At 45.6% G+C, this 23,499-nt stretch overlaps 1 protein-coding gene across 2 annotated transcripts; it reads right to left on the bottom strand.

The window, feature by feature from the left end:
• Positions 1-993: 993 nt before the first annotated feature.
• On the bottom strand, positions 994-23,429 carry SLC37A3 (solute carrier family 37 member 3). 2 transcript variants are annotated; one of them, XM_039571014.1, is made up of 15 exons: positions 23,336-23,429; positions 19,891-20,065; positions 19,674-19,788; positions 17,545-17,637; positions 17,020-17,103; positions 15,707-15,852; positions 14,991-15,087; positions 13,853-13,937; positions 12,614-12,798; positions 10,031-10,172; positions 8,701-8,802; positions 7,038-7,085; positions 6,080-6,231; positions 4,308-4,373; positions 994-3,482 (listed from the first exon to the last, which is right to left on the bottom strand). In XM_039571014.1, exons 2-15 carry the CDS (start codon positions 19,989-19,991, stop codon positions 3,390-3,392), a joined length of 1,509 nt encoding a protein of 502 aa, XP_039426948.1. In that variant the 5' UTR covers positions 19,992-20,065; positions 23,336-23,429; the 3' UTR covers positions 994-3,389. The 2 variants fall into 2 exon arrangements, with proteins under 2 accessions (XP_039426948.1, XP_010408673.1); XM_010410371.4 differs by lacking the exon at positions 23,336-23,429 and adding an exon at positions 23,010-23,103.
• Positions 23,430-23,499: the final 70 nt, after the last annotated feature.

The following is a 23,499-nucleotide window of genomic DNA, read 5'->3' as shown; positions in this document are numbered from 1 at the left end:
TACTGCAAGGCCTTTCCTTGATACAGACAAGTGTTACAGGGCTGAAGCACACCTTTTCTTTTAATACCAGTTTGGTCAGTCTGTCACATCCTGGCGTTGTCTAAAACACTCAGAGATCAGTTCCTTGTGCATTTCCTTTGCACTTCTGAAGTTAAGCAATTCCTCCTCTCTTGCTTGCCCACACATTCAGCTCTGGAGATCACAGTCACAGCGGTGGTGATGGGGTTTGCTACTCTCAGCATTTTCAGATACTCAGGCAAAGCTCTACTCCTCAGAGTACTTCCAGAGTAGGCTGGAAAGTTCCTGATGAGTAGGTGGGGAAAAAAAGTGACAGAGAAGGGGTAAAAATATGAACTGTTAGTTTTCTTGAGGAATAGCATCCTAGCACCACCAAACTACTCAGGGCTGAGGGACAGAACATGCAGGCACAGGAGTTTCTCCAGTGGTCTGGTATTGTGCTCAACTTGGAATTTAATATAAACTATAAAACACAAACACAATTACCAAGTTCCCCACTGTGTCCATTTAAACACAGCTAAGCAAGGATGTGGATTCATGTTTAAAGGAACAAGCCACAGGAGAGAAGGCACAGCAGGGCCCACAGGCACATGGTACATTTAGTTCCAGGGGAAGAACACCTGACTTCTACATGCAGATCAACAAAGAAATAAATTAATAAAACCAAGTATATGGTCTGGTTCCTTTATTTAAGGCCATTAATTATACCATTATGGGCATCTCTGTTAGGGGACTTGCACAAAACTTCCTGTGAGCCTGATCAGGAGGAGTGCCAAACTGCAGCCCAGGGAACATGGTCCCCTTTTAGGCTGGGATGAGGGTTTGGTTTCAGCACTAGCCAGGGCTCAGGCCTTCACAGCAGTTGAGTGAAAAGCAGCTGCTAGAGCCAGACCTGTGAGGAGGAGGAAGAGGAGGACGCTCAGCAGAACCACACCGGGGAGAGTGGAACAAAGCACACGGAAGAACAAGCCCAGATCAAGTCGAAGTACGTTTATTCACGTGAGATCAGTTCGGACATGACCAGATTGAAAACCTTTCTCCTTCAGAGCACCCTGGAGAAACACACAGTAGTGAAAATCCAGGACAACAACAACAGCAGCAATCCTGAGGCCATAGGCACGCCTCACTAATTGCGGGTGGCCCCAAAGCGCCGCACGCTTGGATGCAGCGGCTGGGCAGCCCGGGCTCGGCGCTCCATCACTCCTGACACTTCTCAAGAGGGGACAGAACTGTTTACAGGAAGCCATTTGTTACAGGGGCCGGCCTCTCCTTCCCCCCGACCCCAGCAACATCCCTTTCCCACCCCACCTTTCATCAGCTGCTTATCTGCTGCCCAGAGAGGCAGCCAAAAAGTTCATCCAGGTTGGAATTTGAAACCAGAGATTTTCAGACGCCGTGGCTGGGGTAAACGGTGCCGCCATCAATTTTAGAACTAAATTTCAGGGAGTTTTCATTCTATTTGTACAGGGGCTAATGAGTAGCTTGGGATGTGAACACTAACCCCAGGGCATAATTCTGAGAACAGGATGATAGATTCTCAGTCTCCGGCTCTAATTATACAGGCAAAAATTGGAATGGGAATGAGAAGAGTCAAGAACAGGACTCAGGTCCCGTATCAGCTTAATGGCATCATTTTCCCAAGCACTGAAATATTCTGAGGGTTAACAAAAAGATGCAACAATTACCTCCACCCAGAGAGAAAGACTCAAAAAAAGTCTAAAATGGAGCAACTGAGTTCCACATTAAGCAAAGCTGTGCATGGAGATATAACTGCAGAAGCAGCAATCACCAAGCAACTGTTCAAAACTGCAAAACCGTAAGGCACTAATGATGTTCCACTCATTACAATCAACACATGACTAAAAATTGACATTCATCAATTAAAAAATAAAATTAAATCACTGTACATTTTGAAAAGGCAACTGTTCCCATTTTAAAAGTTTCAAATTATCAGCTCCAAGAATTTTGCTGCTCTCCACCCCCACCCAGGCATTGCTGACTAGTTAGATGGAGTCTTTGCTCACAAGTTCTGCAGGTTAACACAGACCTATTGCAATAAAACATCTCAAGGCATAAAGACAAAGCAATTTTTTGAGAAGTTACTCAGTGATCCCTTTAAGATCACCAACAAATGTTAGAGGTGTCAGTTGGTCATCCCGCTTACCACAGTACTGCAAAGCATTCCAACAACACCACACCAAGTGCAGCCACTTGTTTTTTGTGCTTGCAGGTAGACTTGCAGCTACCTTTCCCTTCAAGATACAACTCAAGCTTTCAAACCCTGGAGCTTGAGGTTCCCTATGCAGCCATAGCTACAGGAGCGTGGGGGAAGAGAGCAGCAGTTGCTCGTTAATGCGACTCCACGAGTACGCTTCAGTCCCTGTCTGGAAGCCCATGTCTGAGAGCAGACAGGTCCCTTAAATTCCTTTAATTCCATTCTGATCCTTCTTTGCTAGAGATGAGCAATCGCCCAAGGAGTATGAAGTCAGTGACATCAGTTTCCTTCAGAAGGTCACCTCACACCCATTTTGGTCAGTATTGATCAGGTTCAATAAACAAAGCAGTAGTGAAAGTATTTGTGTCCCATTACTGATCCCTGAAGCCATTCAAGGATCCTTTAGATACAAAGGACCTACTAAGGCCTATTTCAGAGATCACAGTAAAGTATTGCACGCCATTCAATAGCTTAAAAAACCATGAAATCTCATTTCTCAGAGATTAGTAACATTATTAAAAAATGTTAAAAACAAGTACAGAGGTAACTTCTCTATGTGACTCTACTGGAATATATAACAGTTAATAACTAGGGGATAGCAGAGGTCCATCTGTGCAGAGATTTAGCAACAGCAGTTTTTAAACAACTGGACAGCGTAAATTCCAAATAATTATTTTTGCCCTTTCTAAAAGCTAAGGTGATCTTAAATTTAGGACTATCCATGAACTGCACTGTATGATTTCACCAGCACAAAAGACCATCAAGATTCATTGCAAGACAGCCTCCCAAAAACCGTCAGTTTCAAACAGCTGACTTTGGTCAGCACATCCAGAAATAAATAAGAAAAGGTAGAGGAATGAGACACCCAACAGAAGACCCTGGTGTGACTGCTGGCATGGAAGAGCCTGGGAGGCTGGGACAATCCGTCAGTCCCATGGATTGTCTGGCTTAGGTCAGCAGCTCCGTGACAGGGTGGTCTCAGGATGGGTATTTGGTACTTCACGACTGAGCTTGCCTAAGGCGACTCAATCAAGTCTTGTGGAGTCATTTTGAATCAGTCCAAACCTGGAGGATGTACCAAACAAGTCTCCCAGGGCTTTGATGAGTGTCTCAGCTGTCAGTTCCATACAGCAGTCCTTCCAGAGGGGAGCAGAAGTCACTCTGCCAGCATTCGCAGGCGCCGCTCGTGCAGCAGCAACCTGATCTCCCTCACTATCAACGGTGAAATGAACAGGACTGTTGAACTCGTCTGTGGAAAGAAGCAAATCCAAGACAGTCAGCACAGAGCAACCACAGCTGCAGCCACCCCCACTCCAATGTGCACCCAAGGCCATCCCAGAAAGATACAGGCTAAGAGAAGGAATGACAGAGTGGCACAGCAGAGGAAGGACTGAGCTTGCAGGAAAGCTCATACAATTTCAGCTGTCATGATCACCCTTTATGAAAGATGAGATCTTCAGGTCCTCAGTGACCTTCCTCCTCACCACCTCTGCTGGTTACCAAAGTGGCCTTCTCCATTGTCAGCACAGATGCAAAGACCTCTCCTGGCACTTCCAGCAGGGAAGACCAAGTGAATTGTGCAATGTTCACCACTGTGGTGATGCTGAGTGGACATCAGGGCCTCAACCATTCTCTGCCCCAGCAGCAAAACAGGGGCAAGGCATTTTCAGTTTAGTTTCAACACCCTCATCACTCCTTCCACTAATCTTCAAGACCTAACAAACAAGCAGCTTCACTTCAGCTCTCTGAAAATACTAGAAACTGTGTATCATGGAGACACAGGAGGGAGAAGTCCAGCCTTGGAAGTCAGTAAGGTGGTACGAGCTTTAGGAAATGCATACAGGTATTTTTGGGCAAGTATTTTTGTGTCTCTGCTACAATCTCAGTTCCTGTTGGGTAACAGGACTGTAAAGGATCCAAAATGAACCCACCTGACTTAGACAACCTGAGGCAAAGCCACACCACAGGCCACTTTGAGAATGGTATCTGAAGTCACAATTCCCAGGTTCTCACAAAAACCTCCTATGGCAAATTGAGCTTTGACAAAGAATTTTTAAAAACGGTGATTTCTTACCATTAGAATGAAGAAATAGAAAACCCACATCCATCCCAGGTTCTCCTGGATCAAAGACACTAGATACTAAATAGAAATGAAAAAAATATTATTCAAACTGGGGAGATAAGCATGACTTTCAGGCATAACACTTTCATTTCCTAGACTTTGTGGGCTGTTGACACTCTACACAGAGCTGATCACAAAATCTTCCAACTGGTCTTTTCCTGTCAGAAGAGATGACTCAGGACAGCAGCCTTTTTCTGTATGAAACCCACAGTTTCAGCAAAGCAGAGACACCATCCTGAAGCTTTACAGTAACTCAGAGCAGCACAAAGACAGAACTGAACTACAGTTTCAAAGGGTGACAAATTGACTCTGCTGAATACGAGGTTTTTGCACGGAACACTGGGACATAAGTGGATGTAAGTACTCTCAGAAGAGCTAAAAGCTCTAGAATGGCTTATAAATTACACAAGACACATTTTCAAGGGTTGTGCAACCAGTAACTACTTAACCCTTCATCCAGGCAAGACACTTGAGACTACACTCTGTTCTGAGCTGCACCCTGGCTCAATTGGGCAGCCCAGGCCACACAAGAAAATGTATCCCTTATTAGCAGATTTATATTCAGATGCTGCACAGGGCCTCCCTTCTTCACTTCTGGGTGTATCAGGACAGGATCTGAATTTCTAACACGCTCATTGTGCATTTGCTGTTATTCACACACCCCCGGAATGACGTCGTGGTTGTCTCTGCTGGAATAAATGCAGTGTTGGAAGGGGAGGCAGGTGGAATCTCTCAGAACCAAAGACCCAATTTTTATGATGACGTGAGTTTGGATGGTATGTGTGTGGGAAGACAAAAACACCGAGAGGATGCCAGAAGAACACTGAGTGTAACAGTGCACTTATACATGTCCTCAGAGCACTTGTAATTTTCCATGTTCAGAGGAGATAAGCAGCATCTATCCCACAAAGGAGCGACTGAATGATTGTATTTTTCAGGCAATCAATGGCAAGCACAAACCCAAATCCCTTTCTAGAAAAGGAACTCGCACGCCTTGCCTGCATCCCTGGTATTTTACCACCACTGCAGGATGCCTGGAGTAGAACTGGCTCCGATGCCTCTCCTAAATCCTCCCCAAAGCACCACTGTGTTCTTTCACGTAGCTAACACTTGTATTTGAGAAGAAAACATCCCCAGTGGGCACACTGTCAGCTTCCTCCTCTGCAACACTCTAGTCCTCAGACCTCTGGCAGCATACTGTAAGGACTATTGAAGCAAGTGGGGCTGGATTTACAAGGTGTAAAAGATATCCACAGATAAAAAGCGCAAGCACAAATAAGAGCAAATTTTAAATCGCTCCATAAATGCTGTAACATTCCAAAGTATTCCAATTTTACTCAGTTATAGAGATATGCTTTTCTGTAAGAGAAGGTTTTCCTATCACCTCAAAACAAAAAATCTCCAACTTGCAAAATATTTTTTCACTCTTTGCGAAGCTTTTTGAAGTTCAGGATATGAAAGTATCTAAAATTCATTTGAACTACAAAAGTGCCTTAACATTAGCACTATTAATACTTAGTTTAGTTCTTAATTACATTGTTTCCACTGGAAACTTTGTTAAAACAGACAGGTTCCCTTGGTTGTTTCTTAATTATTTTAAAAATCCCCCAACTCTCTCTTTCTCTCCCCATACAACTCTGGATTGAGGAATGTACTAACATCTGTAACCACAACAGACACTTTTCTTCCTTCCCCAGACCTCTCTTTTCCTTTGGCAGCCTCACCTGACCCACAGCAGCACCAATACTGCCTGTTCCATCCACAATTCCCGTGACTGTTGCCAGAGCCTCGCTGCTGCCTTTCACCAGATCCTGACGCCCCAGGTCAGCAGAAATTGCAGAACTGATCATGTTAGAGGGGCCTCCAATGAAAAACCCTGAAAATGACAAGACAACAGCCTTGGTGCAAAACAAATACTCAGATTCTCAACAAAACACCTTCAAAACCCAGATTTTCTACCATGCAAAGCTCAGGACAATAATTAAGTCTAGGGACAGTGCTCAGAGCGTAACTGCAAGCAGAGGGGTACCTGAAACATACAGTCATGGAACACCCTGGATATCTGGAGTACCCACACAGAAACAGCCAACAAGAACGTTTTAATTACTTTGGAGTATCATACCCCCATGCTACAGCCTCAGTCTCCAACAGTTCATGGAGGAGGAGATGGAAGGCAAAAAAAAAGGACCCACAACAACAGGACAGAGAGTTCTGAAATAAGAGTGTTTGGAAAGAAAGGCTCTATTCATGCAGGCTTAATTCCATAACACAGCACAGTATGTGTGGTGGCACAAAAAGCTTGTGACCTCTCACAGTACACAGGGTATTTTGGATTCTGACAAACACCCTCAAATTTGAGCTGCAGCTCATGACTCTGCCATATACCCAGTTCCTCAGATACAAGATCACTGGTAATTTGGCATAAATCCACCTTCATCATACTGAGCCAAGGCAGATCCCCTCAGCTCCAGGCCACTATTCTATACCTCCCTCTGTAAGGCAGTTTTCCTACAGCTGTTTTCCAAAGGTAACAGAAACTGGGCCCCAGTTTTCACCCTTTCTGCAAAATCATCAGAGATGGCAGCACACACAAACACCTTACCACCACCTGGCTGGTGTTACTGATTGCTCTGCAACACATTTAGATGTCTACCAGCATAACAGCGGCTTTTGAGAAGTTACCTGTAATTGCCATGATCACAGCATTGATAGGTTTGCTGTTTGGGGAACCTGCAAGAGAAAGACCAGGTGAGGGTAAATAAACTTGAGTAGTAAGAGAATCCTTCATCTGTCTCTCTGGGGAAGTCAGGCTCAGCTCAAACTCTCTCATCATAAAGTATTCAACATTTGAATAAGCCTTTTCACTCATTCTCCATTTTCCAAAACATTTTTTAAAGTACAGAGATTGGACCTGGAGGTAGTAACCCAGCAACTTCCCAAACAATGCTGCACAATAAAGCAAAACATGCAAACCCCCATCTCCTAATTCCTCTTTACAAAGCCATGTCTGAGCACCTACAGGTTCTCCTTGCCTTCCCAGCAGCACGTGTACATGCAGCTAGTTTCCCATTACAGTCCCTCAGTGCTTTTCTGACAGTTTTCCCTGATACCTCACTTCCAGGCATCACCTGAATTCCTTACTCACTTCCACTCAGGGCCCACACATGGCAAGTTCCTGTGCAAGGCAAGGTGCACCCTCTTCACAGATTCTCAGGCCATTATTACTCTTGGGTGCAACACACTATGGGCATAATAAGGTTTCCTGTTTTGGCTGATGGAAGCTGAATTATCACACTGCAGGAACCTTGGATCACCTGAGACTTCTGTATCTGTCTGGACAGCAGCACATTTTGAGTTAAGCACAAGGCACCTGGTGCTCTGGCTGCTCTGCTGTCTAGTACAAACTTCAAACCTCATCAGCAGTAATTTCATGTTTACTTCCAATTCACTTTTTAAAGCAATGAGCTAGCACAAGAGCCTACAAAAACTCCACCAAACCCAATCCTTGCTATTCAATAACTTATTGACCTTACTTCGAGACCATCTGAGTAAGCCTGCATGCTTCCAAAAGCCACACTTCTCATGTCCAGCTCTGGCAGTTTTCTACCCACAGATCTCAAAGTGCTCTATAAAAGTCTGTCTGGACCACCACCCCATTTTGGAGGAACACACAGAGAAGTGAAACAGCATCCCAGTGAGTTAAATCACTCTGGTACTACAGGACATTGTCTGAAGACACATACCTGCCACCCCTAGAAGTGCTTCATAAGATGTTTCACAGGAATTACATCTTCCCATCTCCTTACACTCTTGTTTTCCTGAGATTCCTTTCAATAGCCAGACAGCAAGAACTATATCTATCATAAAAGAGGCAGAAACTCTCCAATTTCACCACTTACAGAAGTGTAAGTAGTGAAGTCTAAGAGCTTCTCCTGCCTCTGTGTAGTGTATATGTACTCCAGTACAGATCTGTCCACAGATTCTCTTTCCTCATAGTATAGGGAAGCACCCGAGATTTCTTGTTCTACCAGTTATGGTGTTGACACAATGACAATGCCAAAAATCTCACTGACACTGAAGGAGGATCAGTACCAGAAGGACCAGTACCATAACTCACCACTATAGGGAAATGCAGCCACTCAGAGAATTCATTTCCACCCCATTAACCAGAGAACAGATTTCTTTCTGTGCAGAGCCGCACTTGAGCAAAATAGATCAAAAGGCACCATTCTGATCCAGAAGCAGTTTCAAGACCAGAAAACATAATGAGAACAGGCTGTACTCTGGTTCTCCCTAGGATGCACTGAATGAACCTCTTATCCCTGTGCAGCACACGCATACTCACGGCTGTATCCAAAGAGAGAGCCCACAGCGAAGAGCAGGCTCACTGCTAGCACTGGGGCTCTCTTCTGCAGCACGTCAGAAATCAAGCCCTGGATAGTCCCACCTGTTCAAAAAGAAAAATATCACTGTCAAGATCAGGATGCTGACACCTTGAACAAAGCTCATTTCACTGAGTGCAGTGGCCTCTGGCTTCCTCATCAATACACATTCCCTCTAAAATCCTGAGAGCTACGTTTCCTGCCCTTACTGCCCAGGACACAGAGACAACAGTAAATTTAAGTGTCTCAGATAAAGCAGGGAAAACTACTCATAGTGCTCTATTGGGAATGTATTACTTCTTTTTTTCTGGTATGCAACTAGCCAATGCTCCTACTTTCCTTCTCTTCCCATATAGGACAATCACAACTCTACGACCACCACAACGCTGGATTAAGCAAGCTGAACACTGTGGCTCGTTCCTTTAACTGAAAGTGCAAGAACAGGCAGCTCTTTTCTCACAGGAAAAGCACTGTTACACAGGGGCCTCACATTCCCTGCTGTCTTCACCTACGTAGGGCAGGTGCAACTGAATGCAACAAATGCCAAAGGCCAATAAAAATCACCTTACGTACCACTGCTACCTCTGCAGGAACTGCTCTGCTGGTAAAAGCCAGAATGCTGAGAAAGCCTAATGCAGAAAAGGCCACAGAGGCAAAAACACTGACCCTGAACAGACCCAAATGAGGATGTCTATTATAGGAAAGCTAACTGGACAAGGGAATAAAGCAAGAACCTGAGCACAGGAGATTGGAAGTCTAAACACATATACAATATATTCTTTATTCTGGAGGAACTGGGTCAGATTTTGCAGCCAGCAGGAACAAGAGCAATTACATTTAATTTCTGAACATAACACAGTTGGTGCCTGCTCTGCTGAGATCTGCAATGAGTCTGTCCTTAAAAACATAGGACAGACAGGACAGTACAGAACCCACTAAGCCCAGATCTAAATCTTCCCCCAGGGTACCTGTCAGAAAGGAAGTAGCAAGCAGGGGCCCCATTTTGTACACAGCACTTTTCAAGAAGTCCTAGTCAGTGAAGAAAAGTGCCAGCTGGGGGTAATTTTCAAGAGTGTGACAGTGCCCTTCAGTTAAATGTAAACTCTTTAGGGGGTCATATACTTTTTTAAGGAAAAAAAAAAGCCAAGCAGCCACATACATAACTAGACTTTTCCCACATTCAGTGAAAGTGAGATCCCACTGAACACTACTGCTCTGGCTGCATTCACTGTCTTTCATTCTCAAACACTATGCAGGCAGCTGCAAGAAGATGTCACTCCCCTGCTCACTCACCTATGATTCCTCCCACATCATACCAGATCGAGAGCTGGTCAGCTTCTGCTTCTTTCCATCCAAAGTTGTTGCTGAGGTAGAAGGGCAGCCAGAAGAAGAATGAGTAATTCACCAGCTTCAAGCAGGCATAGGCCAAGGAGTACTGGAACAAAGAGAGGGCCAGCGAGCAGTTAGCACTTGAGAAATGCAAACAGCACTTCTGCTTATTCCCATAAAGCTCTGGATCCAGCTAAAGCTTTCATGGGAAAGCGCTTCTGAATTTCATGTAAGAAGGCAGCATCATGAAAGCTTAATGCTGAACATCAAAGGGAACCCAGGCATACAAAAATCACTGACAAGAAGGTTATTTTTTATCACTGAATGCAATGGGTTAAAACACTTTCAGTGTAATCTTGAGAGGAGATGACATCAGGCTTCAAAAAAAAAAAAAAAGAAAATTTAATTCACCTTCTGAAGAGAAGGGAGCCAACCACGTGACATGAAACAAGCCTGAGATTTAGTCATCTGTGCATCATGCTGAGAAAAGTTCTGTGAAGTGGTTCCTCTGTGCTATCTTGCGCTGCTCAAAAGGCTCATCTGCTTACAGCACCAGAAGAGAAAGCTTCATCCGTAATCCCCAGGCAGGTATTCCCGGACACGGGATGAAAGGTGTGGCCAAAGCTGAGCACGGGCTTTCAAACCCAACAACTGAGACAACCTCCTTCTTCTGGCTGCTGGGCTCAATTTGTCCTTAGCTAGCAGATCTCCTCCTTCAGAGCCCTCATGTGTGTGGCCAAGATTAGTTCTCAGGGACTGCTGGCCCAGCATGTGGAGGGACAGGTCACCCTGTTTCAGTAAAGCCGCCTGATAAACACCGACACAGCAGTTCAAGGAACCCACTTGAAGAGGCAAACAAGGATGAAGATGCTAAAGCACAGCCTTTGAGACTGTGTGCATATGGACACTTGATTTTGAATTTTAAAAAGCAGATCTTTTTACATATTAAACTCCACAAAATCATCTCTTCTGAATTTATATTATTTTAATAGATACAGACTTTTTAGCTGTATTATTAATGCTTTTTCACTCTTACAGGACACAAACTAATTTCCACCATATATGGAAGACATGGGGATGTTTGGTAGAGTTCTCCTGCCTCTGGGTGTGAAAAGTGCACTGTACAAAGTGATATTTATTTCAATGCACTAAGAAACTGTCCACCAGATTGTCTGAGTGATTAAACACTGAATTCCTAGAGGCTCAGGGGAAAGCTGTCTGCACTAAAACTCTTCCACTGTATCACTCAGCAGGAGATGAGAGAAGCTACAGAAAAAATATGTCAAATAAATTCTTTGTAGAATCTTGACAAGGCTTTGGAGATTCTCTCAGTATTTGGTCTCTCACCAATCTGACATGGTATCCCTGTTTGGCTGGGCACTAATCTGACATCAGATAAAACTCAGAGGTGTTCAGGTTGCTGGATTAGGGTGTGGAACGTGTCCTCAAAACCCAAACTACGAAGCCAGCAACCTCAGTTGCTGCCATCTCCTTTTGCTCAGGCCAGTGAAAAAGGTCACACATCAACTGAGGCAGATGCCACCACTAACATTTTGTGTAAGGCATTTACCAGAGGAGGAAAGAACTCAAGATGGGTTTGCTCTCTTTTGCCATCCCTCAACTAAGGCCTTAACAACAGAACTGGGGTTGTCCTGCATTCAACACACTGACATTTCTAGGTTTCCACCCACCCCTTCCAGATTTCCTGTTTCTTTAATCACAACAGTCAACTGCTTTGCTCATTAAAGATACCTGGCAACACTGCCCATTCAGTAGCTCTGCTCCATGACAAATCCAGACAGTTCCCACTGTTCTGCTGAGCCAGCCACTCTGCCCCCTTTCTTGTACTGGCTGTAGTACTCAGAGGGGACAGCCCACAGACGCAGAAGGTTAACACTGGTTTTTAATGACAGGTTAACTTTTCAGCTGAACATGAATTGGGCAATACTGCTGATACAGAAGCACAAGTTTTCAAGGGTCAGGACAAGGATATGTGGAAACTGCATCACCAGGCCTTGGTTTCCTGTTGTTCCTAAGAAATCCCACACACTTTGCCAGCTGTCACATCATGCCAATTCAGGCTTTTCAGGCCAGCTTTCTGCTTTACAGTAACTAAAAAACCCCAAATCTCAGTATCAGTGCCACAGAGCTCTGTGTGATGCTCAGTTAGGAGTGAGAACCCCACTCCTCAGGGCAGGCATCTATCTTACCAAGGAAGCATCCTACAGCCACCTTTGCTCATGGTCTCCCTTCCAAATTCACAGCAGGAAGGGCAGGATCTCTGCTCCCCTTCCCCTGCTCATTACATGCACTCCATGAAGCAGGATGGGAAGAGCAACACACACCACACACCCAGACAGTATCATCCATGCACACAAGGATAACAGGCCCAACCCCAACATTTCAACAGTGTGAGACATCAGATGTCAACCACTACAACATATGGTCAACATATTAACAATGATGTGAACAAATCCTGACAACGCAAAAAGCCAGCTTTACGTTTAACAGATAAGTCAGCTCTTACTTAAGAACCTGTGTCCTCACCAGTACTACACCAGGAAGGCAACAAGCTTGGAAAAAGCCAATGGCCTTGGGCTGGTTGTCATTGTCAGTTGCTTGAATGGAGTAATTCCGGTCATCATCATCTACATCGTCATTGCCCATCAGAGGTCTGTTGGCATCTTCTTCCACACTGACTTCATCTTCATCTGCTCCAAGCTCAGGGAGGCCTAAGTTTTACAAGGAATAAGCAACAGGAAAAACGGACCACAGCCTGTTCACCCTCTCCCCACTCTAAAGCTATGCTCACTTCTTTTAAGCAATTCTACCTTCTAGCAATTCCCTTGCTCTCCCATACCTCCATCTTCCTTTGGCTTAGAAACTCTTCTAGATGGTGTTCTGCAGTGCCGCCAGTTTCTACCCTTTGTCTTCTAGGGCTCTTGAAAGTATTGTCTGATCCTGGCGTCGGCTTTGTCTGTTCTGAGTGTCTGGCCATTAGTTGGAAGACACAACAAATTAGTGCATTTCCCCCCTTATTGAGGGGTTGGGATCCTCAGCCCTGGCTCCTGGGTGCCACCACCCTTGAATGTGGAGGCTGAGTGTAGCAGCAGGGACACAGACACCTGCTGCCTGTTCGTGCCTTTGCTGGAATGGAAGGCCTGGGAACTGCATTGTGCATCCTGGGATGCAGAGCACTCTTATGAGCACTCTTTATGGCAGCTTTAGCGCTACCAACTTTACAGCCTTTGCAGGCACCTGGGAAACCTCCTCCACGGCCCTGTCAAAGCCCCAAAGTTCTTTTGTTTTCCTCCTACACTCTGACTTGCCTGCCACCTTTTCAGAGAAGAAACACATCCAACCCAAGAGTTATTTATCTGTGGCAGTCCTGCAGACCAAAACTACTCTCCCTTCCCTTTGCACAGTTAAGGCTTGCCATAGTTTTCTCCTACAACAACCAGTTATCAGTTTGTCTGCTGTTTCTTTAACAAATACTGATGTTTCAGGTGAAGAAAAACTGATAATTAGGCATATCCTAATGGAGATGTTAAAGCCAGGCCGTTTTATTTTGCTTTTAAAAAATATCCAGACCCTATTCACGTGATGCAGGGTAGCATTTAGTGTGATCTTGGCAAGTAAAGCATTTGCTCCATTAAATGCACTAAGGTGCAAGACCATTTGGTAAGAGCCCTGAGGATAAATGCTGTCAGAATGAGTAGAACTACCTGGAAAGCTGCAGCTCTGCTTTCCATGAAGGGACTGAAATAGCACAGCTCTTCCACTCACCCACTTCCTTCGGCGACGTCAGGAGCCCGAAGAACACAATGACTCCTCCAGCAAACTGTACGGAGGCAGTCACCAAGAAAGCATACTGAAGAGGAATAAAAAAAGCATTCTTCTTTAAAGCACTTTCAGTCACACACACCTCCCTCACTAATGAGGGTTTCTTTACATTCCAGCCTCATTAGAGAGCAAACACAGCTACAACAACCCAGACTGCATCCATAACACTTGGAAACAAGTGATCTCTGCATCTCCTGAATAGACTGGGTCCTATCTAGGCCTATCTGTACTGAGGTGACAGCAGTGAGGAAGCAGCTGAGACAACTCAACCAGAGATACAGCTCTATTGGAGGGGACTGCTCAAAGAAGGGTCAGACACCAAATTCAGACAAGATTGTTCAGAGCTTTAGTCAATCAGATCTTGAAATCCTCCAAAGACAGATCCTACAGGCTCTGTCCCCTTGTTCCATTGCTTTACATCATAGGAAAATAGTTTCCCAAATATCCAGTTGGAACCATCCCTGCTTCACTTTATACCCACTGCTTTTTCGCTCTCTCACAGTGTAGTCCAGGAAAAAGTCTGGCTCTGATTTCTCAGCAATCTTCTCCCAGGCTTTGGAAGGCTGCTCTTGGTACCCTAAGCCTTCTCATGTCCAGAGTGACCAGCTCAGCTCTGCCAGCCTGTCCTCAGAGACCCCATGCTGCAAGATGTGCTGGGTCACTCCCATTCCCTGTGCTCAGTTGTCCACTGCCACAGGACAGCATGGCCTCTTCCCACTCACAGCAGCTATGCCTCCATGCCCTTCCAGCTCCAGTGACTCCAGTCAACTGAGAACCTGTGCTGGATGACTCTGAAGAGCACTTGAAGCCACCCAAATCAGAAGAAGGTATAATGTGACACTAGAGCTCCTCAGTAACATCAGTCCTGTTTACAGAGGAGTCTCAAGCTCATTTCTCCCAGTTTGGAAGAGTCAGGAAAGGAATAGCCTTTCTATTCTGCCTACTGCTTACCTCCACAGAACTCAGTAAGATGAAATTGGACACATGAGGCTGCTGCCCCTCAAAGATGGGATAAGAAGCCAGTGTCTCATAACCCATTCAGACATGCAGGTGCAGCTAGAAGCCAGGCAGCAATACCTACCTCATAGCCATATTTGAGAACGCAGGAGGCAAGGAATGCCCCAAGGATATTTCCCACAGATGCACAGGCACTCCAGAGTCCAAACACAAAACCTCTCCTGCAGAAGGGGAAAAAGATTTGAAGCAGGCAATGTGAGGACAGATGACATTACAAACAAGACCAAAACAAAACATTCAAGTGAACTTTAACTTATGAATAAAGTTACACCATTTTCCCTGACCACTTCAAAGAGACACAAAGTTCACTTAAAACAAAACACATAATAACTTGGAGGGGTCAAATAGATAAGCAAGGAACCCTGAAACATCTGTGTTAAAGCAGAGTGAGCTGGCAACTAGGTTACAAACTGACTAGAACTCCTCCGCAATACCCCAGAGAGAGAGTAGAATCTACCAGGAGTCAGTTACTATTTGCTCTCTTTATTGGTAAGTAGACAGAAACAGGTTTTCCAGTGGTATGAAAATTAAAATTGAGTCACTCTAAGGGATTTTTGAAGTTTGACTCTGTGCTTTTAACACACACAGTTGTGTTCACACCAGGCTGTGCTGTGGCTCCAGAAAAATGAGAAAGAGAGAGAGAATGTAACAAGGAAGGCACATTTCATCCTACCTAATTTTAATTATGATCTAACAGTTGGCCTTTCTGATTTGAGAATTTCAGCATGATCTGTTGCTCAGCAGGTCAGAAAGTGAGTCACTGAAGACAACTCAACTTACCCAGCTTTTCCAAACCAATTTCCCATGACAGCAACCACACAGGGCCAGCCAGTGGACTGCAGCAAGCCATTCACAACCCAGAGACAGCAGTAGAACCACTTGTTGTAGAAATGCAACCATTCTGTGAGTGTGCCAAAGGAGAACACCTAGAGAGGAGCAGGGGGAAAACAGAGAAGACACCCTGAGGCTACTGATGAAAGACATTCAGGAGTGCGGTGCTAAAAAAAGGAACAAGCTTTCAGGGAGCTGTGCAGGGCCAGGGCAGAGGCCAGGCTGGCATTGTTTGAGACAGCACAGGACTCACAGCACCCTCTGCTGAGCCAGCAGAGCTCTGACTCCAGAGACAAACGTGCTATCATGGCACTTCCTCTCCAAAAGACTTTTGTCTCCCCAAACAGCACAGTTACAACAGCAGAGGAGAAGGAAGAGACAAATACTTTCAGTGACAACACTAAAAATAGAGTAGCCTCTTGATCTGCTGCTGTACTGACATCCTAATCCATGAGGCTCTCTGCAAACACAGAACCCTCACAGGTCATGGATCTTCACCAAATTTAACATAAATACTACAGCCAGGTCTCAAATTACTAAGTGCTCTAACCCAAACCAGCCAAAATAAACACACATTGTGGCACAGGGTGCTTGAGGCACACTTGTAGTCACGTGTTTGCAGAGCCCAATAGGTCACAGTAGGGTTTGTAGCCACTGGGTAAATCAAACACACTCCACACATTTTACTACTACTTTAATAGCCAGAAAACCACCATGAGATAAAACAGATTCACACTTATCTGCAGTGGTTTGAACTTGAAGAACACTTTTTTTTTAAGCAGATACTCTTTTTTGACACATACCCTCCCAGCAATTACATACAATAAGTACATGAGTGCCTGGGATTGTTAGCACGTCCTTTAAAGAACAGAGTGAAGATTGTGTTTGGAAGCAAAAGCCTCGATAACAACATACATGGTCTCAGAGATTAAGTTAAGTCCCCAAAAGTCCAAATACACCAATCTTGAACAAAAGCTGTTCATCAAGTCTCTAGGCAGTGCCTCAGACTTAGGAATTTCCTTCTAACACAGTGTCCAGAACTAGACATTTCAGGAAGGGGGAGTCATCTACACTCAGTACTTTAGACAATGCAGTACATGCATCCAGCACCAAGTTATACCTGCAGGCTTTGAGACACTGAGGTACAGCTACAGCTCACGAGCAGACTCACACAGAAACAGAGCCTCTTCTCCCCTACAGCAACACCCTGCCCAGAAACCCTAAGGAAGATCTTTAAATCCCACTACTACATTCCAACTTACCACCAGAGCAGAGGAACACATGCCAAAAGACAAAACCCAGCGTAAATTCAGGCGGTCCCCAACTATGCCACTGACAAAGAGACCCTGAGAACAAAACACAGCATTAAATAAAGCCAGAAGATTTACACCCCATAGCTGTAAGAATTAAAATGACATAGAAAGGCCAAACTAATCCAAACACCGCCATTATACCAACGTACAGTTTGATTCTAACCACTTCTCTTGTCACCAAAGAAACCCTGCTCGTAGCTGCTCATTACATTTCTTGTTTGAAAGAATTCAGCTGAGAACTCTTGGAGAGACAGAACTAGTCCTCCCTGGTGACAGGAGTGTAAGAAATTCTGAAGTGATAGTACTTCCCTTGTGTTTGCTAACAAGCATCTTCATATGGGTGACAGGCATGGGCAGAACTAACAGAAACCGAAAGAGAAAAGATTTGCCTCTGAACTAAGCTTTTTATTGTGGGTGAGATGTTCCCAGTAAGAGTCAACCAAAGCTGAGCAGCTTGGGGTTAGCTTTACTCACCACAGCATAGGAAAACAAAAAGATGGTGTCCAGTGTCCCTAGGAAGAGAGTTGCTTCTTCTGCATTAGGAAATAAATGGCTGCTGTTCCAGAGCTAAAGAGAGAAAAATTTGACAGGTGAACAGGGAGAGGCATAGCTCATTCTACTCTTTTTCAGTGGAAACCCCAGCTCCAAAGCAGAACAGCATCTGGCCCAAGCAAGCTCCCATTCCTCCAAGACTTTAATTATCAAATCAGGAACAATTCTGGCATTATCTTCTGGCAGAAAATGTCCACTGACACTTTGTTTCACTTCTAAAAGGCAAGCTAGCAAACCAGAAGGGAGAAATGTTCCTTTCACCTGGATCAAGACAAACGACTGGCAAAACAAACCCTACTTCTAACAACCATGCAACTGTTAGACAGCTTCTTACTCTGAGACACTGATGAGCATTTTAATGAATAATACAATAAAGGCATATTCTGTTTTATGTGCAGCATCTCTTCTGTACTTCTCTCGCTGTCTTCATTAAATAAATAATTCCCTTGAAGTATATGTGGCAGCAGCCAAAATAAGAAATGACAGAAAACAAACAGAAAAGAAAGACCACAAAAAGAACAAGGGGAAGAAGTAGACTGGTTGGAAACTATTTACAACAAACTCCAGTCACTAATGTTGTTAGGTTTTTTGCTTACCCTGAGTTTCACTTTACTTTCAATATGATCAAAAAAAGGGGAAAAGTCTCACTTGTCCCCAAAGAAAGATTAATGAAATCAGGTTAAAAAAGCAAGCTTTGAGGATAACTTGAAGAATGAATAAAGTTAATCAGAACAAAGTTTTCTTCCCTTCTCACCACGCCTCCATTAGAAAACAAACAAACACAACCCAAGCCCAACCTACAGATATGCCTAACTCAAATATCATCAGCTTCAGCTTGATTCTAGCTCTCCAGGAGAACATCTTGCACAGACAACACTACTCATACGTCCACTTAGTTTAACAGATGGAACCTAAATTGATACCTAAAGGACCAGTTTGACCATTTTTCTTGTTCAGACACGCATCTCAACATCCAGCAAACACCAAATCATCTATATATTAAAAAAACCAAAACAAAACAGCTTCCAAAATATACTAGTTGTCTGAAAGTCAGTTAAAGAACTAAACAGAAACACCTTGTATTTTGTTTTAGCATCCCTGGGATGCTCGCTCCTTTTGGCCATACTATAAAATCCTGAACACATTACAAGTGAAATTTACTATTCTCACTTATCACAAGAAGTCAGCATTTATCATCCTTCTGTTCCTTCTGTCAAACATTCAAATAACCAATGATTTCTAATGCAGGCAACGCTCCAGCAGCTGACTTGTAACTCCCTGCTCTAATAGATCTCATGGCCTGTGACCAAGCTGTTAATGTGAGATTTCTTCCACTTCTCAAAAGCATCAGGACAAAGCATTACAAAAAACAAGCATGGCCCTAAACACCCTATGGTAGGAACCAGGAGGTAGTTCTTGCATTCCCATTTGTGAGAACCAAGCACTTTAAAACTTCCTTTCCTGCAAGCAAGCACTGCCAAACTCCCTCTGCTTTCACTGAAGCCAGGATTTTAAAGACAAGGCGTACTGGATGCTCAGCATGGAAATCAGACCTTTTAGATGCAAGATAAAACATCATTCTTCACTATCAACTTAGGATAAGCAGCTAGCATGCTCAGATAGCTCTCTTCTCTCCTGGTTTGGCTATCCTTTTAAGAGAGTGGCAGCAGCACCACTGCCACAGAGAAAGCACAGCCAGGATTTCACAGAACTCTCTGTAAGCCCATTAACTGCTTTGGTTTATTGCCTCCAACGCTCCAGAGGAAGAGTCCCTGTTTCCCCCTCCTCCATGCTTCTGGCTATTGCAGACTCTGTTGGGGCCCCCATTTCCTTTGGAACACTGTAGCTTCTCAAGAAGTTTCCCTCTGGGTACCACTAGGGAAGATTTCAGACTTGCCTGGTGATCCATAACACTACAATGCCAACTCCTAAAGTTCCCCCTCACATTCTGAGAAGTGAGGAACACCTAAGGGGCCTCTTCAGCCCCACAAGCTCAGCCCACTGGCAGCTGCCCACCTTTCCTTGCACTCCCTTCTCCCTTGTGTCCTTACCTCGTATGGCCGGAGCTCAGGGGCCGTGCTGTTTAGGCAGGAGGGAGTCCATTGGCTGGAAATGCTGACTTTGACATTACTGAATGTCTTTCTGGAGGCATGGAGCAGGGAATAACTGCCAGAAAACACACAGACACAGGTTGGCTGAATTTTCTCTGGATGTTAAGGGGGAAAGGGGGAAAATACAAATCTCTGAGCAGAGATACACTCAACCTACCTGAAGAAGGTCAGCAGGAACACAACAATATGATGGTGGGTGCAGTGGGACACAAGGCCTCTGTTGGCAGGCTGCCTCCGGAAGCTTCCAGGCACAGCCATGTTCCTGGCAGCCCTATCCCTGCTCCTGCCTTGGCCACGAGGGCTGGATGGTGATTAGGTCATTTTTCTTCTCACTTAAATAGAAGAAGGTGGGAAGGGAGGAGAAGAGAAAACATATTTGAATTAAAACACATATATGAAGTACAGCTCTGCTCCCCAAACAGCTCGAATTCAGATGGAACAACTCTATGCCATGCCTTTCCACCAGTTTCACACCACTACCCATCTCATCACTTGCACATTCCTCAGTACCTTCTATGGCTTAAGGTGTCTTGTTATTCCCATTCTCCCAGTACCCTCATGGCACTTCTTTTTTGTTTCTCTCCTAGCAGATGCCTCTTCAGTGCCCAGGACCAAAGAGTACCCCCTGGATCTACCAGTTTCCAGCATTCCCCCATTAAAGACCATTCTGCACCACTTACACACATGGTGCACTACAGAGTGGCCATAAGTAAGAGCTTTCCACTGCTACCTGGCTGGACACAGATGGGTGATGAAGCCACAAGAGCAGCATTTATGGGTGGAGAAGAGTTTGCAATCTGACTGCCTCATTAATTGAAAGAATATTTCCAAGAGTGGACTTGCATAGATGGAAAAAGGGAAGTAACTGTGAGGACAGTGCTGAAATCCAACAGCTGGAATCTTTGCCTATTTATTCTCAAGCCTGACATTACAGCTCCATCTGTCACTAACTCATTAATACAGCACATGACAAGTCACACCTTCCTGTCCCTACCTGTAGGGCATGGGTGACATCTGCCTCAACTTCGAGATAACCAGAAATTATCAGCACTGAGGAAAGGCCATGACAGACAAACAATTTCCTCATGCTGTTCCATGTCACACTGCTCCACTCCCCCAGCTGCACTGGCATGGCCGAGGGACCATTTCTGCTAACAGATTTTGGGAAACAGCCCCACTGCCAGCAAGCGGGTGAATCTCTCTCCACATGTTTCAGAAGACATGCCAACACCACAAACATTCTGAATGCTGAGGAGAGGTACAATAAAGCACCACCCCTGTTTCCCCAAAGGATCAGCACTGAAATAAGACAGAAGATAATGCCTTTGTGTTCTTCTGTATCTACAGGCATGGTTTGTAATTATTTGCACATCTGATAGAAGATTTTACAAGTTCAGTTTCATAACCTCACTTGGAGAAATTGGAAGTCATTGCCCAGTCTCTCATCCAAATTACTGCTGCTGAAAACCATTTATTTCACACAGACTTTCTGTTCCTCCTTTTTAAAGGTTCATCAAGACACCTTTCACTGCTGGCAGCCTCCCCTCCCCGTTCTCTCAGTGATGACACGTGCCTGACTAACAGCAATATCCAGCTACTGCTGGATACAGGAACCATCATGGAAAGCAACATCACATCTGACCTCCAAAACGGAGTCTGGCACAGAGACCCTCTGAGTAACACGGGCCAGCCATGACAGCTTTGAGACACTGGAGTCATGTTTATCCTACACCACACCTGAACACCTCCATTCTCATCCAGCACAAATGCAGTGAGTCTGTACAAGACCTGACACCATCTGTCTCCATCTACACAGCCCAGGTGCACTTGAGCCACACTGCCACTGCTCCAGCTGGCACAGAGCACCCTGGTGTACCGGCACCTCCTTGCAGGAACATGTGCCTAGAGTGCTTGGGTTCACACAGAGGAAAAAAAAGTGCCTACAAGTGGAGCTGTGAGAAGGCAAGACTAGCCCTGGAAGAGACAGCTTTGCAAGTAGTCTTGATACTACCTTCACCTGAGGTCCCAGACCATTTCTCAGCACCAGTGAATGAAGACTCAGCAGCTGCATTAAGTATCACACGGTGCTACTCCCTTCCAGGCAGCAGTACCCCTACAGCTCAGGGCTGACCCCCATACAAGCTGCACGCAGAAGGGAAGCCAAGGCACTCCAATTTCCCAGCTCCCTGGTCCTCACGGGCCTGTGAACCACACGCTCTGCTGGTCAAACACAAGAGCTTCCTTGCCTCTCCCTCCCCTCCCACCAGGCAGATAACAGAGCTGTCCCGAGGAAAGCAAAACACTGCTAGTTGTGCAATGCTGTGGGGAAAAGTTCCTTCCTTGAGTAATCAGTTTGCAGCCCAAAGCACAAGATTTACTACTTGCTTCATGTCAACATATGCAAATACAGATCTTATTTGTCCAAGATACTGAGCCCTTTTAAAGCTAAGACCTGGTTTGACCTTAGAGTCACCTCTTTTTTTTTTAACAGCATTTACTATTGAAACAATCTGTTCTTCAGAGCTTTCCAATCTCAGCTAGTTTTCTAGAAGGCCTTCTGGCACAGGACACTTTCACAGTGTAGAGATAACCACGAAATATTGTGTTTTCCCTCTTTCTTCATCCTGCCCTTTCTGTATTCAAAACTGGCATTCTCCCTAGGCTAGAAAAGTGTGCAACCAGTTCATTCCTTAAAGTTAGTCTTCTAATTATTGTGAGAACACCACAGTAACTTTGTAGTGGAGGAGAAGCAAGAACTGGGCAGCAAGATGACCCACAGAACTCAAGACAATGAAGCACATACCTTTAAGAAAGGAAGGCATGCTTTTAGAGTGTTAGACTGCCTTGTCTAACTACTTAGCTCTATTTACCTTCAGCCAGCCGGTATTTTGAGTAAGCTTTTGTTAGGCTTTCACCCTTATTTGTTAAGCTCTCCTCGGTGTTCTGCTTTATCCCTTCACTTAAAGTCAAAATAAGACACCTTAATTTCAAAACAAACATCCTTAATGCTACCCTACTGCCCTCCAAAGCCGGCAGGAAAGTGCAGCATTAACATTCCTGTCCCAGTTAACATTCCTGGGACTTCCAATGTGAAAATCAAACGAAGGGATTTTTTTTTTTTCCTTAAAATAATAGTAATTTTAAAAACCAAGCAAAACCCCATCAAAACCAAACCAACAACCCCCCGCACTCGTATGCCATTTTTCCAGGCAGACAGCAGAACAGCGGCACAACCCCAAACCCACGCCGGGCCCTCCGCAGCCAGCGCAAGCACACCGTCTGTCACCGCGGATGCCCGGCCGGATGCTGTCCGGGAAGGACAACGGGCTGCCCCGAGCACCGGGATGCTCCGACCATGATCCGGGCTGCCGGGCCGCGCTCCCGCCGCGGGCACGGCCGCCCAGCCCAGCCCAGCCCAGCCCAGCCCCACCGCTCCGCTCCCGGCGCTGGGGCCGCGTCCTGGGCGGGGCGGGGAGCGGGGCCGAGCGGGCAGCGCAGGGCTCGCCCCAGCTGCGGCTCCGGCACCGCCGCTGCCCCGCCGCGGCCCGGCCCCGCACCTCGGCCGCCGCCCCGCGCCCCGGGAGCCGCCCGGCCCCGCGTACCGTGCGCGGCGCCCAGCGCGGCCGGAGGAAGTCGGCGGGAGGAGGCGGCGGCTCTTCCGGGCGGTCCCGCGGAGCGGCGGGAGCTGTAGTCCGGCCGCGGCCGCCGCCGGGGCCCTGCCCGCCCCCTGCGCGGGGCGGGAGCGAGCGGCGCCGGCCCCGCGGCC

This window comes from Corvus cornix, chromosome 1A (genome assembly GCF_000738735.6).
Source record: "Corvus cornix cornix isolate S_Up_H32 chromosome 1A, ASM73873v5, whole genome shotgun sequence".
Taxonomy (NCBI): domain Eukaryota; kingdom Metazoa; phylum Chordata; class Aves; order Passeriformes; family Corvidae; genus Corvus; species Corvus cornix.
The sequence above is the reverse complement of the archived record's forward strand: the minus strand, read 5'-3'. Positions and strand labels throughout refer to the sequence as shown.

Coding starts and splice junctions, on each gene's coding strand:
- SLC37A3 (XM_039571014.1), bottom strand. CDS start 19,991: ATGGCTGTGCCTGGAAGCTTCCGGAGGCAGCCTGCCAACAGAGGCCTT. Junction 17,104..17,544: donor TTTTGTTTTCCTATGCTGTG/GTGAGTAAAGCT, acceptor TTTTGTTCTCAG/GGTCTCTTTGTCAGTGGCAT. Junction 13,938..14,990: donor TTCTCAAATATGGCTATGAG/GTAGGTATTGCT, acceptor ATTCCTCTTCAG/TATGCTTTCTTGGTGACTGC.